We start from the raw sequence: 12,498 nt of genomic DNA on the forward strand, positions 1-12,498 counted from the left end.
CTTGAAAATTACCCCACGGTAAATATATTTTTTATAATTTAAAGATAAACACAAAGAAAAAAAAAAACACAAATTAACACAGCGGCAAAAAATTCAAAATTGAGATTTTTCCTGTATTCATTTATGTATGGTAAACTACTTATTGCAAAAGTTATTATTTTTTTTTTCCAAAAATAAATTTTGTTTAAATTAAATTTTTTTGAAATTCTATTTGAGCGTTTAAAACATTAGCAATAGATTGAAAATAGTTGTCAAGCCACGTTAATCGAAATCTATTGTGAGGCACTTTCATTGTTTTTTCAAATACAGGGCAGAATATAGGTCTTACAATACATAAGTATTGTAGAAACAATAATATAAATCTTAGATTACGCGAATACGTAAACTCTTTAATAAGTTGTTAACGAGGTTAATATAAAGCTCTTTTAATTATAAGTTAAAATTTAATGTTTTTGAGAAATTATAAAAGAAAATTTTTTAAAAATGATTATTTTCATGCTTTTTTTAAATTGTAAGAAATACATTTACCTAGTGAAAAATTTCCAATGCGTCATATAATTTATTATAATATCTAGTTTCATTAGCTGACGCCCGGTGGCTGAGCGGTAGCCCTTCGCGCTGTCGTGCCACAGGTCCCTGGTTCGATCCTCGGGCCGGGCAATGTGGACTCAGCCTTTCATCCCTTCAGTGGGTCGATAAATTAGTACCAAGCATGCTTGGGAACTAAACACTGGGGGTTCCGCGTTCGGCTGACCACCTGACCGGAACATCTGCTCCTGCACCCAAGAGCGCAAGGTCAAGAAAACTGAGATGGGCGCAGTAGGCATTGGCCCTCAAGGGCCGCTGAGTTTAGTTTAGTTTAGTTTGATTAGCTAAAAACTCAAAATTCTACTTGATTTTCCTCAGAGGGTGTTATACTTTGAAATATGTCATGTGTTTAAGCATTTTTTTAATAATAAAATATAAATAAATAAAATAAAAATAATGTTCTTTTTTTCATTACCGTCATTCGGAGCTACTTTGTGCAGCGGGGCTACTTAGTGCAAATTCGAATTTGGCATTTTTCAAGTGCTGCTATTCAGTATTATCTTTATTTCACGTTAAAAATGTGTGAAATTTGAAGATAGAAGTCTCTTCTATTCAGGGATGAGATTAGCCAAAAGGCAAAAAAGCTGAATTTCCACGATAGTAAATTTTACGCAAGCGCAGCCCTTTAATAATAAATTCCAGACAGTTTAAGGTAATAAATAATGTGTTGACATACAATTGCGTACTAATCTATTATTATAAAAACGACTACATTGATACTTAACTTTTAGTGAAAATAAAAATTACCAATTGAAAAAATAAAGCTGGAAATTATATTTTTCCTCAGTTCACATAAGAGACAATTATTACTTGAAAAACTACTTGGTTTAGCAAATTAAAACTACTGAGAATATTCATTAATATTTCATTTCTTTTAATAAATACTGTTATGTGATTTATAGCAAATATATCAGTAATATTACTTTTTAAATTATATTGGGAAAAAAAAACTTTAACAGAAAAACTTTAACAAACAAAAAAACTTTAACGAAACCAAATCATTATGTTCATGTTATAGTCTAATCTAACTACAGCCCTTTGAAACATATCAATAACAGTGAAGTAGAAATATATAGTAACTCCTTAACATACAAAAATTGGTATTTTAGTTTGAAAAATTACATGACAATCAGCAACTGTTTAGATAATTGTTTTTTATTTGATAAGAATTTTGCATTTTATAGCATAAATAACAGCAATTACAAATAAAATTTTTATGATGAGTTAACTCTTTTAACTATTAACTCTTTTTCCAACAAAAAAAAATTAAATTGAATCCCTCTTTAAGTTATTGCTTTTGTTTCCTATATCTTTTATGTTTGCTATATTTAGTGGTTAGTCCATTTTCAAACATCTTGTGACAAATCCTATTTTTTCTTCTTTGCAAGCACAGAATGTAAGTTTTGAATATATTCCCTTCCAGTTTCTCTGATGTTGTAACACTTACATATACATACTAGTAATCGTCGTTAGAAAAACAGTCACTTTTATAGTAACTAATTTAAAAAAAAAAAATTACTTCTTACAAGAATCGCGAGAGTTGATCTTAAAATTGTGTGAATATGAATAACAATTATGGATTTTGAAATCACATGAATATGAAACTAGATATACGATTTTGAAAATGAGAAAATACAAACTGGGATATAGAATTTTTAAAACGCGTAAATACAAATCCCGATTCATAATTTTTAGATCGCGTAAATACGAATCATGATGCGTAATTTTTAGATTGCATAAATAAGAATTATGATGCATAATTTTTAGAATGCGTGAATGCGAATCCCAATGCCATATTTTAAAATCACGTATAAATGAAAATCAATGTTTGATATTATAAACAGCATGAGCAAATCAAGACATTGAATTTTAAACTTGCGGGAATACGAATCGCTTCATAGGTTTTTAAAAAGGCGTAAATACGAAGCGCAACGTACAATATTCAAATCGCGTGAATAAGAATCTCAACACGCAAATATGAAAAGCTATGTTTGATATTAAAATCGTGTGAATAAGAATCGAGATATTGGCAGACTCCAGGCTTGGGACCTCTAAATGGCTTGTCAGAAACAGCGTCGTTTGAACTACAAAAATCGGATCTATCTGGAGGGCGGGTAAAAAATTCGGAAAATCTTATCTGCTGCGAGTAAAAGGGGAGAAAATAGCTAAAATAAGTAAAAATGAGAAAGGATTGGTAGCTATGTAGTTTGAATTTTGTGTTTCTCTTTGAAAATGGGTGAGTTTTCTGAAAAAGCGGAATACTTATAAAAAAAAGTGAAATTTTTAGAAAAATCTGAATTTTTGATAAAAAAAAAAAGCTGAAATTCAAGAGATAAAAGTGAAAAAAGCGGAAATCAGCTAAAAAGCGGAAAAATCTCATCCCTGTCTATTACTACAAACATTTTTTCGAATTTTAAAACTATCTCAGAGTGTGTTTCGTTCATCCAATGTCAACAACTTTCCGAAGACGTCGGATGTCGAAAAGTGTGCGTGGAAACTTTAGCTGTGAAATGTTGAGACGTTGATAAAACAATTGTCGTAAGTGCAAAATTTTTATTTATATATTAATAAACAATTATATCATGTTAGCGTTAAAAAAATTTGAAAATTAATAACAAATAAACGGAAAATGAAAAAAAATGCACTTTGGGACTACTTTGTGCAAAGTTTTATTCGTTTTTTTTTTCAGCAGAAAAATGGTCAGACGTTATAAAAAAATACCTGGAACGAGAAACTACCGTGATTACACTTTAGAAAAGCTGCAACAATGTTTGCAAGCAGTTGCTGGTGGTATGTCGATTACAGAAGCTTCTCGGAAGTAAAAAATCCACAGAAATACTATCTCTAATAAAATTCACAAGAAACACGTGAAACTTCCTGGTAAACTATTATTTTCCTTCTACAAAGATTTTTCTAATGAATTAATCAAACGATTTAACACATAAAAATATATTTTATAGGACATCAGGTGATTTTGACAGAAACTGAAGAGCAAGTTCTGTCATGTTCATTCAAGGATGTTATGTTCAAATTTAACAATATTATAAATGTTAATGAATATGTAATAATTATTATTTTTTGAAATTTCATCCATTTCAGTGCTTAAAAATGTATATGGTTTCCTTTTGTTTAAACTCAAATGTTTTGAAATAAACATTCTTTTTAAGAAACAATTCTTCAAAAAAAAAAAAAATTGTTTTTTAACGCTGAAAATTATTTTCAAACTAATATCTTTACATATCTTGATGTTTTTGTCTTTAAAAATGTCAACAAATAACTTTTTTAACAATTTTATATCAATATTTTACTAAAAACATGACTATTAAACTGAATTCCTATCGCTGCACAAAGTAGCCCTATTTGGGGGCTACTTTGTGCAAGGTATGTTTTGACTTATTATTCGTAAATATTACATACAAATAATGCCAATATTGATCAAATTCACTCGTCTGAGTCCAGTTATGAATATAATATCGATAAATTTTACTAAAGTTTGAATTAACATAGTTTTTTTACATGTCAAAGTTCAAAAACTGCGAAATCCTGCACAAAGTAGCCCCGAATGACGGTACTGAATATTGCTATTTAAATTTAAAATGTAAAATTTTTCTGAGCTAAGTGATTGAAGGATAATGAATGTATAAAAAATATATAAACTTGTTTTACTAAAACGGAAAAATTTGCGATAAAATATAGCGCCGTATAAAGAAATATTGAATTCCCAACTTATAGTTAAGTAGCTTTTTAAAAACAATTTCTGCATAAAATATAAAGCAATTTAAAAAAAAAAAAAAAATTTAACTGCTGAAAAAGACGTACATAAAACATCACTTTAAATTCTAATTTAGGTTTTCAGGGGGGGGGGGAACGAAAATGTAGGCATATTAAATTAAAACAGCGAAATTCAGAAAATATAATTGACTTTTTAAAAAGTCATTTTGTTCGAACCAATCCCTTATTCTACAAAAGAAACACGGCTATATAACAAATTTTAATGCAAAACAGTAAGTATAAATATCCACAACTACTTCAGATAACTCTGACCCATGCATAAAACACTCCGCATAATTAAAATGCATCAAAGGCGGTGTTATTCCTTCAACAGCCAAGCGATTACATAAATCCAGAAAACCTTTGTTTAGACAAGCAAAAATCTTTTTTTCTGAATTAATTTTACACGCCAAAGAAAAGAAAAAAAGAAAAAAATAGAAGAGGAAAAAAAATCACAACATTTTTATCTCCCAAAGGAAACAAGAGGCAAATGTTAAAATAATGAGCTGTGGAGCACAGAAAAGGCAACAGCCAACAGCGGCGGCATATAAAAACATAGCACAGCTAAAAGAATAAACAACATATATAAAAGGTAACGCACACAGCACAAATAAATTCCTTTCTGTATCTCCATCTTGAGCGCAACAATCATTTTTAATTTATTTTAAAAGGAAACAGAGAAAAGGAGAAAAAACGTAATTTTAAAGGAAAAACACAATGAAGTAGCGGCAGTCAAAACAAATATTTTCATAACTGTGGGAGGACTTGCATCCTGTATGTATTACTTAAATTAAAGGAGCTGGAAAAATCTGTGCATTTCTGCTTTTCTTTATTCCTGTTTACATACCTCTAGGAAAACAGGATGAGGGAGAGATTTTAAAAGAGGATAGAAGGATAATTAAATAAGCAGTCTCATGCAAAACTGGATTAGAAGGAAGCTAACAATAACTTCCTTTTTCAAGATTATTGCCAACTAATGTTAAAGTTATACGGAAACTCGGCAAAGATATTTTCTGTTAAGAAATAAGTTAAAAATTAGAAACCAAATTTTAAACAACTTACAAACTTATTTAGCAGAATATGAAATCTGTTATCTAACAGGTTATTTATTCTACAGAATAATGTTAATTTTCTCTCAATCTTTTAAAACTGTTAATTATACTGCCAAATAATGTTAATATTACATTATATTTTCGATGAGAAATACATTTATAAACTGATTTCTGAATGTTGTACACTTTATAAACTCATTCTATAGAATAAATCATGTTACTTAACAGGTTATTTATTGTTCTGCCGATCATTAAAAAATATTAGCTTTCTTCGAGACTGTTGCCAACTAATGTTAAAGTTTTACGAAAACTTGACAAGGATATTTTCTGTAAGATTAAGTAAGAGTATTTTGCAAAATTTAATAACTTATTTTGTAAAATGTAAAATATGTTATCCAACAGATTATTTATTCTACTGATTAATGTCAATTTTCTCTTAATCGGTTAAAACTGTTAGATACCTATTTTACAGTCAAATAATGTTAAAAAATTATACGAAAGTTAGGGAATAATATTTTTGATGAGAAATCCATCATAATTTAGTTTATCAATTTTGTGCTATTTACTAACTAATTCTATAATATTCAGCTTACTAACTCATTCTATTCAATAGTATTCTACAACTTTCAAATTATTCTATGAATATTGAAGATTAATTTTTATTTTTATAAATAAACTTTATTCTTTAAAAAAAACTTAATACCCAACAGGTTATTTATTGTTCTGCTGATCATTTAATCATTTGACGCAAATGGAACACTGGTGTCCCTTTTTATATATTTTTAATTATAAAAAAAAAAAAACAATCTAATAGTTACTAAAAAATAAGTTATATTATCGGAATTATATTTGTATTAAAATATAAAATCCAAAAAAGGCATGAAAAACTTTATTTTCCATTTATGTTTAAAAATGTATCAATTACTGACACTGTAAATTAAAAAAAATTTAAATGATGAATATATGTTTTTCTTAGATCTAAATAACTGCAATTTTGATAAATTATTGTTTGGAAGTGCCCTATCTGTGTTTGGAAGATTTTTACATTTAACGCAGAAAAAGACACAGGTGTTTTATGCCCTATTTCATAACTAGAAATTATTAAAATGCTAAATATAATATTTTTCATTTATTTTGACCTAAATTAATACAAAAAAGTAAGAAGAATATGTTCAATAAAAATTTTGCGTCAAAAGGCTAAAAATATTATTTTTCTTTTTAAAAGTTCGAAATTAAATTAGCGTATAAAAATATATTCTGTTCCCCAACATTAACTTAAAATGAAAAAAATAAATGCAATTAAAATATACAATTTTATTAAAAATGCATAAAAAAAAAAGAAATGACAACACATACAAAATAAACTAACAAAAAATAAAATAAATAAACGTAGAATGAATGAATTCACGTATAAGAAAAATCGAGTTTTTATTTTAAATTAGCTTTCTATAAAAACAAAATACTGAAATTTCATACAAAAGGAAATGAAGCATAATTTCAAAAATTGAGAAAAAAAATGTATCCTTTAACGAAAAGAATGAATATAGTAAACACAAAAAAATAACTACCTTTCAACTACACTATGAGGTTTTTTCCCCCCCTTTGGGCTTTAAAAATTCGCTACGGAATTTAACAAACATTAACAGTTGGATGAATACATGAATAAACATGAATAATAAAATTGAAAAAAGTTCTTACCTTGCCTAGTGGGGTCCATACTATTAGGAATCATAGGCTGGCCTGGAACACCACCTGGAGGCTGAAAATAATAAATTCGATCAAAATATTAAAATGAGTAAGTTTTAAAAAATATATCTATAAATAAGTTTAGTTTCATTGTCAATAAATGTTTACTTATAACCCCAATTTGTGAAGCAAATGCAGAATACCGTTTTTTTATTTGTGATTATTAATTGGTACAATGCAATTTGATTTTTTTAAAGAAAATATTAGAATTTTTCCATAAGCGATTAAATCTCGTTTTTTCGAAGGGTTCGTCGCCATATGAAATTAGGTTTTTTTACGAATATGGTATTTTCATAACTGCTGTGACTTCGCAACAGTTACTCATGACTGTTAGGACATGTTTAGCCTTTCCTAAAGCAGTGCTGACTATGCTTATTCTAAAAATGGCGAAAAACGTCGATATGGAGAAAAGCCACAGTTTTGAGGAAATGAAAAGCTTTTGTGGTCTAATTTTTTAATTATTTAAAAACGGTGTGTGATTAATTAATGAGGAGTCGCCATACAGCGAGTCATACAGAGAGTCAAGTTAGTCGCCGAAGTCGGATTGATGTATTATTTTGCAAATTCATAGTAACAAATAATAATAATAAAATAAACTTAATGCAAAAAGAAATAAGTTTCATTTTATACTGTTGATAATCGTCTTTATGACAATCATCGCGGGCCACAGCTTCTAATTTTCGGAAGAAAAAAAAATTCTTTTCTTGTTCAGGATTATCAAGAAAATTGCAACATATATATGAACCACCAAATTTTTGTTAACGGCTATTTTTATAAAGGCGAACACCGTCTTTTATTTTACATATAAGTTTATAAAATAATTTGGAAAAAAAAAAAAAAAAAACCTCTTTAGAATAGGCAATTTTGAAGAACGTTTTTTTTCAAAATTTTAAAGGTTTTTTAGGTTTAGCAAAATTCATTAATCCCCGATTTGTTTTGCTAAAAGCTAAATTTTTGTTTACGATTTTTAGGCGAGTCCTGATGACTCACCTGATTTCCTGATTACCTAAGTCCTGATTTCCCACTCATCAGGAAGATGACTGGGAAGCAAAGTTGAAAAGCCCGCCAGGCAAAAATCAGTTCCTTTCAAAAAAAATTCCGTAGCGAAAATCACGATCATTGACCGACCTGGCGACTATAAAACGTTAAAGTCATTCAGATCAATATATATCAAGCAAAAAATTGAACACTAAAGAAAAATAAGAAAGAAAAAAAAAATATCTGATTAAATCACTTTGCTTCGATTCTGCGATTAATCCGTTTTGGATTCATTACCTTCATAATTAAAGCGACTTCTTTCTTATATATTATTTCCTTCCTTGAAATGTAGATAACTCTCAGCGATGATTTTTAAAAATTATTGCATATAATGAAGAGAAGTAAGGAACGCTTACACACATTTTATCGATCATTAATTAGCAATTACCAAAAATATTTTTCCTAATTATTAAGCAGTTCATGTTCTTCAGAATTTTACATTTCTGTTAAGTGCATTACCCTTTTGTACTTAGCTGAACATGAATATAAAATATGTATTTCCTTCCCCCCCCCCTTTCCAATTTCTTATAATTCCCTTTCGAAAGCTTAAAGAGGGAATTTTAAATTAAAACCTATCTTGTTCTGAATTTTTTTTCTTCCTTTTCCAAATCCTACTCCAAGCAAATGCAATTAACGATTTCTTTTGTGTTTCGTTAGAAAATACTTAATTTGGGATTCTTTAATGGATCTAGATATAATGGTGCCTACGTGTGCTTTGCTGGCTTTTGAAAAGTGCTTTCTTAATTACTTGCACTTGCTTTAAAGAAAAAAAATAGCAAGAAAAATACCGGGGGAAGGGGAAAAAGTAAATGAGAATTAGTGCTTAAGTTAGGCTTTTTTTCCCCTAGCTCTTTTCTGATGTCATAAAACTTTTCTAATTCAATGCATGCATTGAATAGACGAGGCGTTTGGAATCTGGTTCTGACAAGGCATAAGAAATTCGCTAATTCGTAATAAAATTAAGAAATGCGAAGCCTAGGGCAATATAATAATGGGCCAAATGACTCAGATGAGCACTTTTGAAAACACCACAAGTTTCACGTAGGCAATAAAAAAGATGTATGTATTGTTCTGTTAACTAACAGTAATTTTGGAAACTTGTGAACCATCGATCTGGAATTAATCTTTATAATATTTGAGTGAGTGAATGAGTGACGTAAATATCTGAATTGTTTTACGTTAGCAACTATTCTTTCCATTCTATTTCGAGTAAGCCAAGCCCGTCAAATATCAATTCTTTTCAGTGACGCATACTATATTCTTTCACAAAGATTTCAATTCCTGCACCTGACTTTAACCCCTTCCTTCTCGCTCCCGTGAAAATGACGGGGTGAGGTTTCGCCCTCTACTTCTCGTTCCCGTAATATTGACGGGCTGGAGTGTTCAGTAGCAAAGAGCAAATAAGAATAAAACTAAATCATTTCTTTTGCCCGGAAAACATTTTATTTCTCATTTTACACACCAGATGGCAGTACCAGGATATTTTTAAGGTAATTGTAGATAGTTAGGTTATTTTAAACTAGTTGCAACACTAATCAAATACTTAATACAAATACAAAAGCCAAAAAAATAGGCACTTTTATGACCGATTTCTTGAAAATTAACCGATCGTTAAGGGGTTAATATTAATGACACGAAGCTATGTAGAACATTAACTAAGAACATCGAAGTTGCCAGGTACACAAAACAAAAATACATCACGGTTAATAAAATGCATAAATAAATAACAAATCTAAGTTAAGTAAAAGATGCAGACGAGAGAAAGAATTATATTTCAACATATGCGGTTTGCGAGACGGCGCTGTATTTAGTTAACTTCACTTAAATTAACATTTTTTAACTTATGTGAAGAAGTTTAACACGCCATTACCCTTACAAACGATCAGCTGGCACTGACGTCATAGGTCACGTGCGTGAGTAATATGCGATTTTCTTAAAAGTACCCAATTGTAATGAAAAGTTAGAAAAAATTGATTACTTTTCTGGTTTTTTGCAATTACGAGTTGACAAAAGCACTTTAATAAACCAAAGTTAAATTGTTTATCAACTGCATTCATATAGAAGAAAAATATGAACCCAAAACTGAGTGGTTAATTTATTTAGGCACCGATTATAGCATTCATTTTTGAAGAAAAATAAAGTCAGGCATTTAGCCTTCGGGAAGGCGGAGATAATTTCTGCCTTTATTGGCATTCACGGAGAAACGTCGGATGTCGTAAACACTCTAATCAATTGGCTTAAATTAAATGTTTACGGCATCAACGCTCAATTTGACGCAACTAATTATTTCACTCACGCGCTCATAATTTGAAATGGAGTTTCGTAACTTGACAGCAAAAGGCTGTAAAGTATCCAAATATGGCAGAGGGCGATTCAGATAGATTAAATTCTGTCATAGAATGTAAAGCTCAATACAGAAGATTATTATTCAGAGTAGAAAGGAAAGAAAAAAAATAATTAAATACAAACGGTGACAATTATTTAATGATTACACTTTTAACTCTATTTTATTAGAAGTCAAGTCAGATCTGTATTTACATAATTGCATAAATCGAAGTTGAATTTTATTTATGTTCTATCAACTTAAACGAGCAGAAATTTGGGCGTTGGGTGGCTAACATGGTTTTCGAAAAACCATGGCCACAGTTTAAGTGCCTTAAATTTGAAGGAAAGCTATAATTTTAGTCTAATTCTTTACGGTAAGTTTAATTCTTTACGGTAAGTAAAGAATTATTTTAAAAATCGCCAAATCTGCAACATTTTTCCATCTACATGAAAATTAACAAAATCAATACCTTATTTTACAAATTTTTATAAACCCAAATAATGCAGTAATGAAGTAAGTTTTTAAATATTAAAAAATTAGACCACAAACGCTTTTTATTTTTTCTCAAAACTGTGGCTTTTCTCCATATTGACGTTTCGCCATTTTCAGAAAATACATAGAGGGCGCTGGTTAAAGATAGGCTAGACTTGGCGTAACAGTTATGAGTTACAGTTACAAAGTCATTTAAGTTGGGAAAAGAGCATATTATCCGCAAAAAAAGCATCATTTCATGCAACTACAGAGCCTTCAAAAAATATTCTTAAGAAGGTGGTGACCAATCATTTTCAAAAATTAAAACGGTAGAAAATGTTTGTTTTTTTTTGTTGTTGTTGAATTTTTTGATTTTGCTATGCTATGACATCAGAACTGTTTCACTTAATTTTATCACGTACTTTTGAAATAATGGCTGTGCTAAACTATATATTTTGAATAATAAGTAAATATTATATTTGGAATAAAGATAGATAAGTTTTCTCAAGAAGGAGATATGTTCAGAATTTATAAATATCCATTTTTTTCCATTCAGATTTTTTCATGAAATGTACTATTTTTTAGTTATCGTCAAGTATTCCCAAGAATACCAACCCAAAATAATACTTTTCTGCAGTTATGATCGCTTATTTATTTATTTTGTACTTATACTTGTTAACCGATGCATATTACCGTAGTAGATTCTTTCGTAAAATTAGAATGCATATTAAATAATAGTCTATAAGTAAAAATTTTAAAGCACAATAAGTTTCGATATTTTTAATTGTATAGGAACTATAAGTCAAATTTGATAAAAAAAAAAAAAATATCGTAAAAATTGCTTCAAATTTATACGCAATTGTTCATTGGAAAAAACTGTTGCTATTTTTCAAATTTCAAAAAGTTACGAATTCAAGTTAGTTTACAAACGGAAAGGAGAAAACTAGAAAAATGCCATTAAGAGCTACATAACTTGTTTTTTTTTCTCCTCCGTTATTTTCAATAGCTTCACAACTTAATAGTCGAAATTGAAACTCAGAAATTACGGAAAATCCATTAAAAAACAACGAGAAATCCGAGTAAAATGAGGGTAATTCACAAAAACGTCGGAAAATCCGTAGTTGATTAAAAAAAGGAAAAAAAAAAAAAAAAAGAAAAAAAAGAAAGAAAAAAACCCCATTTTTATAATAATAAAATAGTAATATCTTGAAATATATATATGGAATAATTCTAACAATTAACAATAAATATGTTCTACCTCCAGTGTTAATTTTTTCCAGTAAAATTCATGTATATTAAATATTCAGTTTAGAGTCACAAAGGGATGCATAAGCTTTTGTTAACAATGAAACAGACAGAATGATCAAAGAAAATATTTTTTAAAACATAATTTGAAGTTCTCAAAACACGAAAGAATGATTTGGGAAATTCTTTTGTCTATACAAACTACGAAGTTCTTCTTTCTAATTTCTTTGTGTTTTGGAAATAGCAATTATTAATGAAATA

General features: G+C 28.9%; 1 protein-coding gene across 4 annotated transcripts in view; it reads right to left on the reverse strand.

The window, feature by feature from the left end:
- The window catches only part of Ssdp (Sequence-specific single-stranded DNA-binding protein), a 264,699-nt gene that overhangs the window by 29,797 nt on the left and 222,404 nt on the right, over positions 1-12,498 (reverse strand). For all 4 annotated transcript variants that reach the window (XM_071184737.2, XM_016060249.4, XM_016060248.4 and 1 more), the window contains one exon: positions 7,110-7,170. In XM_071184737.2, coding sequence (XP_071040838.1) covers positions 7,110-7,170 — 61 coding nt within the window. The remainder of the gene's footprint in view (positions 1-7,109; positions 7,171-12,498) is intronic.

This window comes from Parasteatoda tepidariorum, chromosome 5, assembly GCF_982258835.1.
Source record: "Parasteatoda tepidariorum strain Cologne lab strain chromosome 5, Ptep-v5.0, whole genome shotgun sequence".
Lineage (NCBI taxonomy): Eukaryota > Metazoa > Arthropoda > Arachnida > Araneae > Theridiidae > Parasteatoda > Parasteatoda tepidariorum.